At 37.5% G+C, this 19,239-nt stretch overlaps 1 protein-coding gene across 1 annotated transcript in view; it reads right to left on the bottom strand.

The window, feature by feature from the left end:
* Nucleotides 1-19,239, bottom strand: part of GNAL (G protein subunit alpha L) — a 120,387-nt gene that overhangs the window by 51,910 nt on the left and 49,238 nt on the right. The window contains exon 5 of the mRNA XM_027742977.2: nt 5,996-6,093. Within this exon, the coding sequence (XP_027598778.1) occupies nt 5,996-6,093 (98 nt within the window). The remainder of the gene's footprint in view (nt 1-5,995; nt 6,094-19,239) is intronic.

Below are 19,239 nucleotides of genomic sequence, written 5' to 3'. Positions count from 1 at the left end.
AGTTCTTAAAATCTAGTTACATGAAACATTTAGAATGAATTCTTTTTCTCATTTTTCTAAGTAAAAAGTATTTGCCCTATATTTAAATAAGTAGTTAGAAAGTTTAAAAAGAATCACTGCTTTTAAAAATAATATTCTCTAGATGATCATAACAGTAACAATAAAACCACCACCACTAATAATAATAATAATAATAATAATAATAATAATAATAATAATAATAGCGTTTAGCCTAATTTATCATACATTCATACACATTTTCTTCATAACCTTTCATGAAGAAAGAATATATCAATATACCAGACTGCAGTGCCACACTACATAAAAGAAGCAGATAACACCAAGGCAGCTTGGAATTTAGGGATATCTATGTCCATACTAGCAATTAAATCTTATGTCTAGAAGAGTGCAAGGAAAGTCAGAAACATGCTTGGTTTCAAGAAGAGCTGCTCTTGAAAAAAAAATTACCTATTTTCTCACATCAAGAACTGAATCTGTCGACAACAACACAGAGAACTTTTTTTTCAATTACTCCGCCTAACGCTAAGATAGATGCCTCAGAAACTGGCCAAAAGTCTTCTCCAAGATAGAATAACTGCAAAGAAAAATAACATGAGGTGTGTCTTTTCTATGTATACTAGTTCAAATATAAAATCAATTTTCTTTGGCCAGACTTACACCCCCTTGTGTTTGCTTTCCTGAGAACTTGCATAATCAATTTTTATTAATCTAAATGTTCGCATAGAGACCAATACAGGCCTTCACTACCAAGTATATCAGAAGTGGTGTATCTTATCACGGAAAGAAGGCTGATAGACAAATTGGTATAAAGTACTGGCTGAGGGCAGGGTTCTCTTAAGTCCTTGGTCTTCTTCCTCTACTGAGGAACTCAGTGAGCTGAAGTACAACTCTTCCAGCCAGGGCCACCCTAACACATACATGATGTTATTTCACGTCAATGCAATGGGACAAAATTCAACTCTGGAAACTTCCAATAAACTTGAGAGTAGTTATTTTTTTCCTAACAATGTATTTTGCAAACTGTGTGTGACCTAAAGAGAGAATCAGATGTTCTGCTTTTGTCTTTTTTCACCCCTTTCCAAAGTGCCTAGTTCTGCTTGTCTACTCTTCTGCTCTAATACTATCACCTTTCCCTGACAATGTCTACGTACTGTAAGTATCCCCACACCTTTTTTCTGATCCCTGCAACTAATTTTACCAAGCCAACTGAATAACTTACAGTGGAGTAACCAAAACTAAGTTAACTCAATGCTTACTTTACTGAAATAAGGTACAGACACCACCAGACTGGGGGTGCCTGATATCCCCCAAGGATGGGGGGGTTCTATAAAGGTTTTCAACTGCACTGCTGTCTCTGGGCACATGTGTTTGATTTCCAAGGAAAAGTAACTTCAGTGGCTTATTTGGGATTGCTAGAGCAGCCACCAATTAGCACACGGTACCGTTTGCAGTGAGGAGAGGTGGCTTATCCTACAGAAACCACTTCACCTGCATTAGAGTGAAGTCAATCAACTCACATGTGTTAACACCAAACAGGTGGTTACTACATATAACTCTACCTCTTGGTATGCAATTAGTTAAAAAGAAATTTTATATCTCTTCACTGCCACATAAATTAATTTACTTAAATTTATGAAGTTTGTAAAGACACATAATCTACTCACCAACTTTTTTTTGTGGGTCATTTTATTAATTGAAGGCCATCATACCTGAACTTTTATTTCACAGAATCACAGAATATGCTGAGTTGGAAGGGAACCACCCCCAACAGTCATACAGTTTGAAAATATTGTTCAAATGCTTCTTGAACTCTGTCAGGCTTGGTGCTGTGACCACTTCCCTTGAGAGCCTGTCCAAGTGTCCAGCCACCCTCTGGGTGAAGAACCTTTTTCTCATATCCAAGCTAAACCTTCCCCGACACAACTTCAGGTCATTCCCTCAGGTCCTGTCACTGGTCACCACAGAGAAGAGATCAGTGGCTGCCCCTCCTCTTCTCCTGACAAGGAAGTTGTAGACTGCAATGAGATCTCCCCTCAGTCTCCTCCAGGCTGAACAGACCAAGTGACCTCAGCCGCTCCTCAGACGGCTTCCCCTCAAGGCCCTTCACCATCTTCATTGCCCTCCTTTGGACACTCTCTAACAGCTTAATGTCTTTCTTATATTGCGGATCTGTTCTAAATTTAAAGAAGTTTGCTTTGCAGTTCTCTTCCATGGATACAATAGGATTTGTGCATTCAGTAACTAGAATGAAGAAACTAAAATATTAAAAATGGAGTTGTATTTATTTTATGGGAAACTCTTTACCTTTTAAGACACTGTCCTAGAATCACAAGAAATTTTTTAATTAATATATTTTTGTCTATTGGTTATGTACTAGTCAGTTCCATGTCAAGACAGCACTAAATCACAATATGAAGACCCCCTATAGACCTAGAATTTGCTGAATTTAGAGTATATGAATATAGACAAAAATCACAGTTAAAACAAAATTCAAAGTAAGTTAGATGTAAGATTTATCATCACAAACCCTGATGAAATCTGGGTAAGTCAAATGGGGACACTACTAAACCAAATCAACTTTTCAAATTAAGTATCAGTTTTTGAGATTAAACTTGAAATGTAACTTGAAAGAAATATTAAACCAGAAGACAGGGAAAACAATAACCTGCCAGCTTTATGATATTAATCTTGAAGAAATATATGAAGGTCATTAAGGCAATAAGATGTTTGATAGCCATGCAATACTTCCCCTTCCAAGAGTTACATAAATATCTTTGTAGCTAGTGATAAAGAACAATTCTGATCTTTGCTAGCCCTTGGCTTGGTCACAGATTCGTATTTATTACAATTATCACATGACGCACCAACATGATGTGTGCACTAAACGTCTTCCTTAACAATGAAAGAAGTGCAGATACACAGAGACAAAACGATCTGACAAGCAGGCCCTCATTCTCATTCCCGTGAAGGAACAGTGCCCTAGTAATTTAAAAGGGCATCGAAGATCAAGGAAAATCAACTTTCAGGCATAATGTAAATAAAACATTTGCCTCTGTGTCTTTCTACTACTTCTTATTCCAGCAAAATATTTCTCCCACAGTAATAAAGAAAATTAGGTTAAGTTTTAAAAATACAGAAGCTCTGTACCGTAGCCAAATTAAACTATTCCAAAATACACTGTATTTGTAACTCATTTAACAGTCAGCAAGTTTGGCCGCTGACATTATAATTTGCTAATAATGCTTTTTAGTATTTTAGTCAGCCACTCAACTTGTAGTCCAATGATTTTTTAACACGTTGGGATTTTTTGGGGGTTTGCTTTGGTTTTTTTTAAGCAGAGAAATAAGTGGTAACCTACCGACAGTGTTCTTCCTTCACTACCAAGTAAAAGATTAGGATTTAGCTGATGGTGTGGGATGCTTTCTCCTAAGGTCAGTGTAATGGAAACATTGCAGATGTTTCAAAATCCCACAGTAAGCATCTGTGTCAGCATTACACTCCTCTTTCCTCCTTTACCAGTTAAAGATGACCATAGAAAGGTTGTGAGAGAAATGCCACCAGCTCCTGCAGAGCCACAAAGATAGCACCCTCACCCTCAGTATTTTCAAAGTGCACAAAAGAATTTGTAAGTAGGTATCAGAACTGTATTTCTAATCCAGCCTCACAAGCTCTGCCAGCTATGAGATGGATGTGACCCCACCAACCTGAAAAAGGTTCATCCAATGCTAGCACAAAAATGTTCTTCCGGGAAAAGTAACTACTGTTGTTGTGCAGTATATAAAACATATATGCAGCAAAACCACAGCAACTTTTAAAACTCCTTTTCATTGATTCTATTAGTGTCATATTTATTTTCAAGGAATAATGGAGGGGCAGATAAAAGTAGGGTGTATTTTTAGCAACTATTTTTCTATTAAGATGACACCTGACTGTTTTAAATCATCAATACCTGTGAGGAAAAGGCTGTTTAACCAGATCAATGACACAGCTTGTTCCTGAGTTTCAAGTGTCTGCTCTAAGACTGAAAGCGTGCAAACATTGGTAAGTCACTTAGCTGTTACATTTTCAGGTAAATCATGAAAGGAAAAGCACAGATACACTCAAGGAATATTTAAGTATCAAATGCTACTTCATAAAGGGCCTTGAACATGAAGAATTATGCAACAATCGTATTTACTATTATAAAAAATAATCTCAGAATAAACCAAAATCAAGACAGTGGAAGATGTAGAGGGAAGAGACATAGAAAAAAGTCCTAATAAACTTCCCCTAGCCTTCTAGGAAAAAAGGTAGTATGTTTTATGTTTCAGGACAGTGGACTTAATCCTAGATATATTTTTTATCCCCATTTCTGTTTTGGTTTTGGACATAACATGAGATTTAACATTCTCCTTGTCAAAGGCTGTAAAGAGGCATAATTTTTTTTTTTAAGGAAAATCACACTACCATTATTGCTGTAATTCAGTGTCTTCCTTGTTTTTTCTGATCCTTTCAGCACCATTTTACAAAGCAGGATTGGGAGACACATTGACTGTTACTGATCAGTGAAGTAAGTTTTACGTTAATTTATTTCAAATATGTGTCATTACTTTATTTCCTTGGTCCAATGTCTTATTTTAGTCTATTAATAGATATCATAAAACAGTCAGTCTGCACTTTTCAGCAAGCACAGCTCAGATCTGTATGATGGTGGTGGTGGTGGGTGAGGGCAGAGGGGAAACACACTGATCACATTTTAGGACAACTGTCTAATTTTATCTGCGTACAACCACAGTTTTAACTTCTAGCCGCTTCGGTCTGTGAGCAAATGCCCAAGTTTTGGTAAATTCAGTCCACTGAGGTCAAATGAGTTCCTTCATGCACATACCTAATTTTCCCTCACTTCCATTTGCTGATGAATCATTTTTTCCCAAAAATGGTCTGGAAAGAGGGAAAATAAACTATGACCCGCAACACCGAAATTCCCCACTGTGACAGAAGCGCGACAAGTCCTTTAGTGACATGGACCATTTCCTCTGCTTCAGGCTCAGCACCAAGAGCAGAGAGAACAGAAAAGCAAAACACTGAGTGCTAGAACAGACCTGTGGCATTGCTGCTGACCATACTGCCAATTAGACAAATCATAACACACTCGAGTGTGTTCTCTGAAAACCCGAAATCACATAGCAACTGTAAGAGCATGTATTTTTGCAATAGCAGTTCACATGAAATGTATATTTTTAGTTAAAGTCTAATTCAGACTTATGTGGCTACTGAGGACAGCTGAGTTTGTAGCCCTGCAATGTTAATATACTCTTTCTGATTACTACGTTTTCATCAATGTACTGTGTATTTATGATTTGCACCTTCACAATCTACTACATAACTCTTGTCAGAACATTTCTGACCAGACTGAAGCTGTTTACAGATTTTGTCTGTTACACACACATGTACTGCTTCACCTGATGTATGTGAAGGACAGAATACCATCTTTAATGAAATACTGCTTATATTTTTTCCCTCCTAGAAAATATATTAGTAGTGCAGGTATGCATCTGGTTACATAAAAATATCAGAGGTTCTAACAGAATGTGAAAAGACAGAGCAATTTCAGCACTGTCTGGGTCTCAGAATTTTAAACAACGTGTTTTCTTTAGATTGGCTCTACATTTTCTAAACTTAATAGTTTCAACTGAAATTATTTTATATAAATTTATTTTGAGTGGAATAAAGATACTTAAAGTTATTTAATATGATTTTTTCATACTCATCTTTATTAGCTGTGAAATATCTGAGGCAGCATATTTAGTTGTATAATAACGGCAAACTATGGTGAAACAATTACTTTTGCTACACATGCTCTGCTTATACAGAGAATGAAAACGTTGACTGCTGCATTGCAAAACTCCTGAATCTTGATGATATAAATGTATTTTCTAACTTGTTACAGGTGATCACTTTCTTGCTTATAAATTTCAGAAAAGGAAATACTTACTACTGTGCACAGTCAATCAGCTGATATTCGTTTGACCTCTCGAAGCACGCCTTTACACCTTCATCATCCCAGAGCTTTTTTGCATGTTCAAAGAACTCCTGAAAATCAGAAATGCAACAAATAAGAGAACAACTCTCCACTTTTTCAATCCCCAATCTATATGTGTTCCCCCAACCTTCATGCTTTATACTTTTGCAGAAGGATAGATTACATCCTTACAGAAGAAAAGGCATCAGCATTTATTAGCAAAATCGCAATAAAATATACCAAACAATTACTGCTGAGTTTCCGGTACATGATATATAATGAAGACTGCCTTCAAAATTCATGCCAGTTCATATATAAAATTTACTGTAAGTACAAAAGCTACCTAGAAGCACGTTCACTTAATTTTTAACAGAATTTATGCTTCTGTCATGGAAAAGGCATAAAAGTGAGGCAAAAAGCTGCTCAGCTTATAAACATTAGCTTCCTAGAGAAAGAGCCAGTTGTAACTTTAAAAAGATTGTGCAATTTTTCCTGAAAAACACAACTTTCCACTACTTGGTATTTTCTCATGCAATATAATAATTTGATTGCAAGACTTTCAGAGTCTTTGCTCAACACCACTTTCTCCAAACAGCTGCCTGGCACAACGTGCTTTTCCTAGCAGCTATCCCAGGCAACCCAATCCAGAAATATCTGCCAGCAAGCTTATTTCAGAATTATTTGAAAGAGGAATCAAAGCCGTCCTCAGCGACGGTGAAGCTATAGCTCTGTTGTATAAAATGCACACATGCAGAGAGGTAGGTCCAACCCTACCTGCCCAGCACCTTCGTTCCTCCAGCCCCAGCCCTAGAGATTCAATGACCCAGCTTGCTTTAAAGCTGGGAGTCCATTTTATGTTATATCATTAATGGTAAGTGAAACCATAACTGAGTCTTTCCAGTTACATCGTTCTAAAATGAAATGAAGGATGGTTAGATAAATTAATATTTCCTTTATAATATGACTCTTTCCTCCCTCAAACCAAATTGTTAAAGTAATACGTCAACTCAAACACAGAAGTTGTTTTCTTAACACCTCAACACTTTCAATAAATCACCAGAGCCCTTTGGTTAGTCACAAATTTGTGAAACCTAACAAATTGCTTTTCCACAGTTCAATTTGACTCTGTGTAAAATGGGCGTAATACCACTATTCATTTCATGATCCTGTCAAAATTTTGCATAACATCTGAATTCTGAAACTTTCTGAAACTGCTTGCCAGTCTCTCCCCACATCTTTTCAGGATTAAAAATTTCTCTCAAAAGACAAAGCTCATAGTGAAAGATCTGGGCAGCACCATGAGTTCACTTTTACTCTGTATGGGTTTCTCAACCTGTGAGGTGTCCCAAAAGGTGACATTTTGCTCATCAGCAACTGCCTGTGACCTGCTGGTGACATTTTCAGGAAGAGACAAAACACAAGATTTTCAGAACAAACTAGTACAGAATATTTAGTAAGGCTTTGAACATAGCTACGGAGGTCCTGAAAAACCCTAGAAATGCCTTTTCTTTTTTTTTTCCCAGTTTTATTGTACAAAATGTAGAGAGAGAGAAAAACCAATTCTTTAAGAAGTTTTCAAAATGTTAGAGAAAAGATATTAAAGCAGGCGGGAAAAAACTTTGCAGAAAGTCTTGGAAGAAGAGAGGAAGTCACACTGGAGATTGGCAGATGCTTATACTGCCCTTGGAATTTATTTCTTCACTTGGTGAGGACATGTTTATTTAGTCTTTGTTATTTTAATGATTTATGTAATGATTGTTTTAAACACTGCAGATCCACCTTTTGAAGTTATGCTACAGCTATTATAAACTTTCAGCAGAAGGAAAGCAAAACCGAGCTCAAGATATCAAACTAAGTAAGAAGGAGGAAAAAGCAGACACGCATAACAGAGAGCACGACTACAAGAAAAAAAAAGAACTGAAAAAGTCAAAATGATAAATACCAGAAAGCATGGAACATTTCTCAGACTTGAAGCTTATGCTTGATTGATATTTAGGGCATCAGCTGAATGCATCTTGCTGGCATCTTTGGTCAAAGAAAGGCATTCCCTTCTCAATGGAAAGAGTGAACTCTGGATAGGAGTCATGGTCCTGAGGCAAAAGGACTCAACTCCCCCATCCCCTCTGATGGGTGCATGCACAGTAATGCACAACCTCAGTCCTCCCTCCCACAGGCACTCGCTGTTGCAGGTGCGGGACCTGAGCGCTGCCCTCCCCTCCTCCCTTTCAGTGGGTGAGAATTCCCACCCACTTGGAAAGCCATCTCTAAGGGGAACCTACATCTAAAAAATGGCCCCATTCAGCCCCACACAGCCTACAGGAAGGGGAGGAGAAGAGGAGAAGGATGTCAGTGTGAAGGCAACCTTTCCTGCAGGGTGGGATGGACTGAGAGACAGCTGCAAATGCAAGTAAGTAAGTAAATAAGCAAACAAATAAAGTTGCATAGCTACAGTAGTTTCTAACATCACTTTTGTTTTTACATCCTCTGAATGAGCTTTATTTACTCTTAAAAATATCTTCTGAAAAAGAGGCAATCTTTTCAGCTCAGCTTCTAAGATCCTACAAATATGTTGTAAATACAGGGTTTCCACATTATATGCTTTAAATATTTCCACCTGACCACTACATCTCAAAGCAGTCTATTTAAAATGACTTCCAGACTTCAAGTCCAAAGCAAATCCTATAAAACGGAGCAAATATACTTACCTCATTAAAATGTACCGATCTACTGCAGAGGAGTACACTTGCCTGCAAATTGCCTCCCACACAGCTACTCGATCCTTCCTTCCCAGGTGACTAAAGCCTTCCAGAAAAAATCCTGCTTCATTTCAAGACACCAAGTACCACAATCCAACTTTTCACAGTTGTTTTTAACCCCCTCCTCATCTGCCGTAAGTTCCTCAGTATTTTTTCTGCTCACCTGCTGGAGGCCCCCATTGCCAAGCACAGAGGAGGATTCTGCTCACGCGTGCCTAACGTGTTTGGACCCTAACCTCCTCTCCATCGCAGGACAATATCCAGACAACAGTTACCATGTCAGCTTCAATTTCTGCAACCAAGCGCCCTTACGCCTGACAGGCCTTCCAACAACCGGTCCCCTCTCCTCAATCCCTATAGACCCCAATGCTTGTCACGTCTTCCTCCTGCCAAGGCTACAACATGGCCACCTTGTTGGCAAGCACGCACTGGTGAGCTCACAAAGGTGTGGGCTTCGGGCTCTGCCCGCCCTGCAGCACCTGCTCTGGGGCCTCAGTATCCTCGGTGTGGTACCCATAGCTGGCAATTCCTGTCAGAGGGAAGAGCCAGGGTAATTCAGAGGACAGAGAATGCAGATTTGCTCCAACTGATAAAGGAAGATGGACTAAAACTTTTCAAAACATTACCTTAAGGTCAGGACAACACAAATAAGGTTTTTAAGAGTAAGGTGTGACCTTAGTAGCTTACATCCTGAGATGGCCAAACTAAGATTTTCTTAAAGGCATGACTTCTGGAAAGTAGCTTTTCAGAAGTTCTTAGAAGTCATGTGTCATGTCCTTTAGGAAACCTCAACTGGGACAGGAGAAATCAGGGACATAGTAAATCATTCTGGTAATGTGATGCTCTATATTTGCAAGCAGATGGAGCTGATCTCTACTGGAACAAAATCACCAAAATCTACTAAAAATATTTAGTATACTGAAGAGAACCAGGAATAATGTACTATGCCTGAAAGCAGAAAAACACCTACATTCATGACACGCCTACGAACATAAACAAAACAGACCTGTTTCACCCAAACTTTTCCTTAGGGACAGAGGCATACAAATAGTTGCACCTATTAATATACATCTAAAATAAAACAACTAGTATTTCTTTATGCAGTATTTTAATTAGAGCATTAAAGAAGTCAATGATAAGGCCTCAGGTCTCACAGGTCACAGGTCTCATGAATTAAAGGCACTTGTCACACTGGATGCACTAATTTACACCATTTACCCAAGAATTTATAGTGATCACTACACCATACAATACCTTGATGTGATACTTCAATCTGATCAAAATGAAGATGTGACATACAACATCTCCAATATTTACTAATATAAAGCTATCCGGAAATTTTCCACTCTTCCTGAGACAATCCAAAACCTCAGCCTCGCATTCCTGAGCTTCTTTCTCACTAGCAGATAATTTTTGCTATATTTAAATATTCACATATCATCTAAAAATCATGAAGAGCCGTAAGCAAGTTATAATTACTTTTTCCTTTTCAGAATGAAATAAGCTAAGATCTGCATAAATGTAGAAAATCCTGAGCTGATATCACTGATGTAAACAAAACTGTACTTTTACTACATTTTAAAAATATTTTCACTCATCTATTCCAAGGTAAAATTTCTGGGTTGAATGTACTCCTATACAATGCATTCCAGGAAAACACTACAGGTAACAAATGCAGATGTACTACAGCTAAGCCTCAAGGCTGTTTTTCAACTTTATCTTACTAGAAGTTACAGCATGTTCTCGAAATTCAATTTCCCTTATTTTGGAAATAAACTTATTTATCTGTAGGTTACCTTAGAAACCTCCTCCCCCTTATAACACCTAGAAAAAATTTTCAAGTAGCTAAAAAATGGACTTATTTCACTTTTCAGCTGCCTAAATTGAGAATAAATACTAGTGATGATGAAACAATGACATATCTTCATGAACAAATCTTTATGTATTTTGGAAGCAGAACTTTTCATCTAATTGTTTTACAAACCACAAAAGTTTGTGTTAGGTCAGGAATACAATTTTTATTCTACTAAGATTCCTTTCTATCTCCCTTCCAGATGGAGCACACATTTAATACCTATCCTGATCTTACCTTTCAGTCTCCCAGAAACTGGGATGTGGAAGGCTCCACTGTATTTTCTATTCCACATATTTCTTCTGTTAATATATTGTAAACCTGAAAACAACAGTTTAGATCAATGTGAAGCTGATCTCCCTCAAGCCAAAATTTATGCTCTTATTCTCCTAAGCTTTGGAACTCTTAAGACAATTTCTCACCTAAAACACATACTAAACCTGTCTGATTATCTGAAAATCACTTAAAGAAGTGGCAAACGTTAAACATTTTTATAGTTCTGCCATTGTGGGTGTGAAATGAAGTCATCGCTTCTATTCTGAATTTTAGTTACTACTTCTTCTCTCATGTACTTAACCAAACAAAAAGTAAATCACACAGCGCGTTAAAAATTCCCACCTAACACCTCCCTAACTCCCAATGACAACTGCAACGCAAGATGATCCAGAGAAGTCATACAGGAAGGGAAGTAAGTGCCTCCCTACCAAACAGGGTGTACCCCCTTGTACTTCCCAATGCATAGTGCAGGGTGTACATGTACATGTATATACAGGCAGTCCCTGTCTCCCATCCACTGAACTATGGAAAACTTTTGTGGAATAAAAGGGTGACAACTAACGGGAAACACTCTATGATCATAAGAGCGACACCCAATGGAGTCAAATTAAGGGTATATAAGCAAACTACCTGCAGGGTTTTCTAAATGTGATGTTTGACTGCAATCTGAACAATATCCTTTTATGCATCCTTTTCTGTGTACCACATCCGAGGTCAAAACTGAACCAGGTCCACCAGTCTGCAGCCAAAATTACTAAGCATGGCAGCAATGGCAAGCAGCAAGATGCTGTGCTGTTACTGGAGGAGGATGGATGGCAACATAGTCTGGGAGATATCACTAGGAGCAACAACTCTAACGTAGCACTTTCTCCAGTTCCCGGAGAACTGTGAGGAAGCCCTTTTCCATGTAATGCCCAGGGGATGAACAGAGTGACTGCATCCCTGGAGAAGGGAAGCTCAACTGAGCTTCCCCTCATGCTCCAGAAAACTTTGTGGTTCCTGGGGCTGTCAGCTGTGCTGGCAGACACCACAAATCCGATTAGCGTATTGGTGTTCTGTTGGGTTTTGTGGCATAAGCCTTGTAAAGTAATAGAAGAATGGCAATTTAAAAAAGTTTATATTTTGGCCAAGTAAAATCTGGAATTTAAAAGGATGAAGCACAAGCATACTTTTATTCCTCCAGGATTCTCTTGCAAGCCTCTACAATCTCTTCTTGCTGTAAATAGTTCTTGGATACTCAATTAAGATTAGGGCAATTTAAATTTAAATGATCCACTCCTGTATCCATTAGATTTTTTTTTTTTTGATATTCATTTTCACATTAACTCAAGACTTGTGCATTTGGCATTGCAGACACATTTCCCCAATATTGCTGTTGTGACTAGGTTCTGCTTTAAATTTAACCTTCTCTACAACACAACTGCTAAGAATGAAGGGGAAAACAAATCCAGAGAAAAATCTCTGTGTTTTAGAAACACAATGAACAATATAATTTTAGTGAGCTACAAATGTGGCCAAAGGAAAAAAACTCTTTTCCCTGTGGAAAAATACAGGGAAAATACACATTCCAGTGTCTGTATTTCTATGGATTACCATCACGCTTAACCTATATATCTGAATCTCCAAATAGAACAGTACTGCTATACCTAGTAGACTCTTAATCTCTTGAAGTTTTTCAATCACATATTATCTTCCTATAAGATACACATGGCAACTCAATATGTTATAATCTGACATCCAAGATTTTTTACTATGTAGTGAATAATAATCTACTTTTTGTTTTAAAATGTACAATAATATCACAAAAAACCCTAATAAAAGTGATCATGTAAACCTGCTGAGGGAATAAACTTGAGGGAATAATACCTGGGCCTTCAGGGTCAATCATGAGAATAACAAAAGGTACTTCTACGCTATGCAACAGATCAGGCAGGGACATGAATTTAAGTCAAACAAACAACCTTTTATTGCCATTTTTTGTACAGTATTTATTTTTCAGTGCTTGGTGTTTTCTCTGAAATGCAAGATGTATAGAAAAAAACCCCAAACAATCTAAAAATCTACCTACATAATTTTGTATTTAGAGGCAGTGTATAGACAATCTTCATTTTGAGAGCCTGACATTAAATTCAAATCTTAACCCAATGTTTAACTGAGGTGGTTGTAAACTGAAGTTACAGGAAACCCACAACAGACAGTGAGCAAAAACTTGCCCCAGTGACTCCAATTATTACTAGTTTGCTTGTACCAAGCATAGCAAGTAATTTTCTATTAAAATTGCTCTTCATCCCCAAACATCTACTGACTGCAAATGTAAGCTGTAGCAACAAAAAATTTTTAAATTGACTTAATGTAGAAATGATGGGGTGAAGTACCAGGTAAGACACCCAAGAGAGAAGAAAGCCTGCTCAGTTACCTCTTCCACAAACAAGTACAGTCTCTTGATAATCAGCCTCTTGTTTATGAGTCAAAAGTGTCCCCTAAGGCTCAGCCAACTCCCCTTCTTAATCCTTTATGAAATGTACTACTTAACAAGGGAGCTGTTTTGCTGTAGGTATACAAAATGCAGCTGCTCAAACTCCTAATGCCCTCAACAAAGACAGGCAAACAGACTTACAATTTAAAAACAAAAGCAGAATACGTGACTTGAATTTTTCCAACAGCAGTGTCGTCAAAACCTTCATTAGCACCAAAGCAATAGCAGGAGAAACACTGAAACCATGTAGGAGTGGTCAACTGGCACGCAAAGACCATGCTCAACAGTAGGGTTCAGATGTTTCTAAAGCACCACCATTTATGGTAGATTAATTATACAGAAACCTGTAGGAAAAGTACAACCTCCATCTCCTGCAAAGTATTTTCTGTTGTAATTTGTGGGTGTGAAATAATCAATGCAATTACTTTGCTAGTTAGTGACTCATTCTGATAGGCACAGCAGCGGTTTGGCCTCTAACCCTCCTCCAAAACCTAACTTTGGATTTATCGAAGAGAATTACAAGATAATACATCCAGATCTACCTTATATCCCTGTTCATTGCACTTGTTTTGCCTTTTTTAGGATGGAGGCAACAGCCTTGAAGCACGATCAGTCTGCATTAAGCGTAACCTCAGTTCAACAGAACCGAATATGGGAGGATGGCAAACACCACCTTCACAGAAAATAACTTGTGTTGGGGCTTCTTGTCTTCCAAGAAAACAAAATTAGTTCATTACCTCCTAGGAGAACTTTATCTGACTTGCAAGTTTAAGGAAAGAAGCTGGGGCAACAAACAGCATTTATAAATGTATAAAAGCACCATTTTCACATGGCCACCACATCCCACCGAGTGATACTGCTAGACAAAATGTATCAGTTGTGGAGCTCATAGACTGTTCAAAAACCAGGAGTGCAACCAGCAGAGATATATTCTACATCCCTTTCTTGAACTATTTCCGTGACTTGACTTTTAAGCTCTTACTCTACACTAAATTTCCAAGATGTGTGTACAGTTGAGGTACCGGCCTGATCGCCTTAGCAGTTCTATTTCTACCTGCTAGAAACATGTTCCATCTGCCATCTTATTTTAAAGGAATCAACAAGTTCAACTTTCATAGATCACAGAACTCATCTGCAAGGTCTGAGAAATGCATTAATACATGCTTCGAACTCGTATCTGTCAAGAACTAAAAAAAGGTCTGAAAGTTCTTTATATCATAGTAGCAAAAATGAAAACATGACTGTGTGCTTTTGCAATATTTTGGGGGCAGCACTGTGGTTTAGATAGGCTTTGAAGATAAGAATGCATTATAAGTCAAAGAACAGTTTCATGTTGTTTCTTCGCTACTTATTAAATAGTTGCTTTTTTTCTGAGCCAGACAATGAAGCTTTTATCAGACTAAAAACAAAAACCTCTGATTCAATCTTCTAGTTTCCATTTTAATTGTGTACTTCAACTTTCAGTCTGCCATCACAAATCCTTGAACATTGCTGCCTACCTGCTTTTTAAGGGGGCCACCAATCTCTCAAGTAAGGAAAGTAGGAGAGATAATTTAAGCAAATTACTTAGTGTATGTAGCACCTAAAAAAATCTGTTGTGCCGAGGATGCAAAGCTCACGAACATTCTTTTCCTTAAAGTTATTTTGGTTTTGGAGAGCCAGGATCTCTCTCTGAATGTACATAAAGCTTTTCATTTGAAAAAAAACACCTCTCAAATTATTTGACTGGCTCTGCAGTTGTTTAACTCCTGGGCCACTGCAATGAACACTGTATTTAATTTTAAGTCAATATATCGTCCAGTCAGTGAATATGTACAAACCACTCTGCAATCCTTGATGAAGGGACTGTGAGGGAAGTGAGAAGTACTGCTGCAAGACATTTATTATAAATTGGTAAACTTCAGGCATTTCATGGCAGGAAATATTATTAAGATTTTTATTTCCTAAACACAGGTCAATAATAATAACTTACATGCCATAACATGGCAGAACTGGATCGGAATCCTGTATAATTTTAAATCTCAAGTAGTAACGTATTAGATCACATTTTTTATTAGCTGTATAGTAAGGCAGTTGTCTATTCCATGCCACAATGTACTTTGGTACAAATCAGGACGAAAAAATTGAGATCCTCTGGTGGATTGTTATTTCACCAAGCAGTGAAAATCATTAATTCTCACCTGCTGCTTTGAAGAGATAAAGCTAAATGTGCATTTTGTCACCTTTTGATGATGAGAATGCGACCCCCTATTCAAGTTTTACTCCTGCTGTGCTCTCAGCCCTTCTTGCAAGTCTGCCTCTGTTGTCATTATTCAGATGGTGGGGACACCCCCAAAGAAGTCAAACCAGGGGAGTACAAAGCTGAGGGATGCAGCTCTTCCCTGTCCCCAGGCAGCTCTCCTGCCCCTGCCCCCAGGGAACGCCTGCCGCTTCTGTAAATACAGTTTCTTAGTGAAGACAAGCATTCAGCGAGCTGTAAAAACACAAGCCTGCCGCTCGTAATTCTTCCAGTACAAAAAGTTTCTGCTACTCACAGCTTCCAACTGTTTTCCTTAAACCAGTTTTGAAGGTCATACATCAAGGAACTATTTCATGCTCTAATATGCACTTTATTATTTGTGAGTGATTTCCTACCAGACAAGTGGTTTGCACGGACAGAGAACTCTCATTTCCTTTTACAGATCTGATTCAGAAATAAATGCTGGCAACATCATGTGACTCTAACAGGCACCATCCACAACTTGAGCAACTCTCATAATTGTATCACAAAGTAATGGAAAAGCCAGCCTTCTGCTGCCAGATCTATTCAGCCTCCTACTCCTCTGTCCAAGTTTTATCTAAATTCTTCAACATTACCTCTCCCCTTCTGACACTTTTCCCTCTCCTTATCCACGTGCAAAAACTGGACTAGCTTCAGCACACTGACTTATTCATTCTGAAGTATTTATAATAGTAGGAAAAGGAAATACAAGTCTTTATTATATCTCTGTGGCTAAACTAAACTGAGTTTCAGCAAACATTTTTTGTTTAAATTAACAACCGCAAGTGTAGATATATGTGTATGAATAAGCATTTCACAGGGAAAACTTTTTTGTCTTTCCTATCTGATAGCTTTTTCTGATGTCTTTTAGAGCTATTCTGGGAAATGACTGGATATGACTGCAGGAACTAGTAATTTTGATTATCTGAAAGTAATATATTTTAAAGGAATCCCATAGTTTGAAGATGTGCTCACAACTTTTATGGATGTAGAATTATCTTATTATTTAGAAAGCCTAAGGTGTCTTAATAAAGCTCTGAGAAGTAATACTAGTAAATACAAGTAAATCTTGGCCACAATTTATAGAATTTCCAACATTATTCTAATGCCAGTCCCCATGAAGCTAGTGCTGATGAGCCCCAGAAATCAACTTTTTCAGACTAATTTAGAAGAAATTTAGCTATCAACTTGAGAAAAGCAAGATTTTTAATTCCTAATATTTGGTTCTCAATTTCCACTCCACAGAGTATATGATTTTCAAGAACTACGATAACATCCTACAATATATAATATGGAAATAATGTATATACAGTAACAAATGAAATTGTTAAGACATCAGAACTTAAGTATTTTTTTGTTAGCCTATAAATATTCTTACAACTTAGAAACTGCTTAGAAGTCAACAGCAGTCTCTACCTGTAGAGATAGAAATCTCTATCTTTATGAATATAGATGACCAGAAACAATGGACAACTTGTGGATGGGAAATTCTGTTGGAATTTCATACCATCACTAAACCCTCTCACAGGGGCAAACTGCGGGAGGGGGGCTTGAACTTAGAAATTAGATTCTTGGGAGTTTCAAACCACCACAGAGCTGAAAGTCACTTAAGGGGGCCCAGCTTATTAGGATGCAGACGTTTCCAGAGTATCTGAAAAAAACTACTTTACATAGCCTAAGATAGCTTCTTCCCTTTTTTCCCAGTCTTCTATTTACTATTTGCTGCAGGATTATTTCTCACTTCAAATGTAATCTAACATTAAAGCTGCTGATCAATATTGTAAACAGATGATTAGTGTCTTGTGACTGCCAAAGAACTGTTAATGAATCTCAATACATGATGTTGAAGCAGGGATATGAGATAAAATAATTGAATTGAGGGAGATAATAAAACCAGGTAATTCCTTCAGTTTAAAAGGCAAATATTGCCAGAGCTCCTTAAACAGAAAGAAATTACTTACACTCATCTCAGAAATGGTAGGAAATGCATTTCTTTGAGTTAATTAAAATCAAACCACCACCAACTGCAGCATTGCCAACTGCAGTACCACACAGAACTAGTGAGTCTGAAGTCATTGACATTGGACCCCTCCAACCTGCAAAAACTGAGGTGAGACCACCATGCAAGTCCCCAAGGAGCCTCCCTGCACCTTCTCTCCCAGTTTCCTTCAGATACTACTTGTGCTGTAGAGCCTGACAGAGCCACCACAGGGCCATCAGCAGCCTCCACGCAAGATGACTGGTTGTACATGAATAAAAATGACCTACTGGATGTTACAACTGGCAGAAGAAAAATGTGAACTAACTTAATTCAACTTGATCTGGAGAGAAAACCTCTCATAGGTATGTGCAAATTGTGAGCAAGGCCTTGAAACAATGCAAAGACAATTCAGACAAGGGCTTTTGTTGCCTTCTGTTGCAAAACCCAACCAACCGACTTCAAAATGAAACAGACAAATAACATCTTCTAACCACTCTAAATTTCTAGGGAATTTCCACTTCACGATCTTTTCAGACCTCTTGCTTCCTGGGAATGGATGAAAGAGATGGCTGGGCTACTAGTGCATGCAGGCTATTCCTGACTCTTTAAATATCTCCTGGAAGAATACCAAGAGCAGCTGATTGTGGACTATAGCCTTTAAAGAACCATACATTTCTGAGAACTGACGGTAGTAAAATCACCAGTAGTTACTTTTAATTAAACAAACAAACACAACCCAAATGTCTCTTCCTCTCTATGTGCTTATTGATCCATTGTTTATTGATCCATAGCTTTTTTCACTTTCCAAGTTGAAATGCACTAGTGAAAGAGCCTTCTTCATTATTTCCATCAAAGATTTTTTCTGCAGTTAAACCAGAAAATGTATGTAAACATCAGAAGTGAAATTCTTTATCAGTTATACCAAGTCCAAACCTTAACACTGTGAAATAGTTCATTATATCTGAAGAATACCTATATTTAAAGCAACTAATAAATTTTTAAGTATATAAAGGAAAAGCTGCTTTATTTTCAAGGAAAAAAGTATTGACTTGGAGAACTCAAGACTCCAACCAGTTCTTCGATCTGTCATGCTGGGAGTATGACACATTTGGTTAAACATAAATGCTTTCCTCACATGGACTTGTTTCTGTTTTCAAGCTGTGGCTTTCTTATCTACCTTTTATAGACTGAGGTTATTTTTAATGCAATATAATTTAATTAAACAAACATTTCATATAAATTTTTAAGCTATTTATACAGATAAGCTCACGACAGATTCAGTAAGTAAGATGAGGAAATTATTGTAAAAGCTTTGCTTTCAGTATTTGCTTTCTATAGGACTAGACTTTGAAACTGTATTTATGCTGCACTTAAAAATAATAAAGCCTTTTCCCTATTATTCTTTTGTTAGAGTGCTGATTTTTCCAACAGGTTTCCTTACATGAAACTAATAAAATGTGGATAAAGAGCAGAGTGATCTTCACAAGAGAACAATGATCTACAAAACAAAGTTTTGTGACTTTTCTATTAAAAACTAAAGGACACCCACATCCCCTATATAAACTACACTTTTTTGTTGCTCAGGAATCATTACAAAAATATAGTTTAATTCTCTA

The sequence above is a fragment of the Pipra filicauda genome, unplaced genomic scaffold (assembly GCF_003945595.2).
Source record: "Pipra filicauda isolate LSUMZ 115617 unplaced genomic scaffold, ASM394559v2 scaffold52_size3558583_pilon, whole genome shotgun sequence".
NCBI classification, from domain to species: Eukaryota; Metazoa; Chordata; class Aves; order Passeriformes; family Pipridae; genus Pipra; species Pipra filicauda.
Note: the sequence above shows the minus strand (reverse complement) of the source record. Positions and strands in the feature narration are given on the sequence as shown.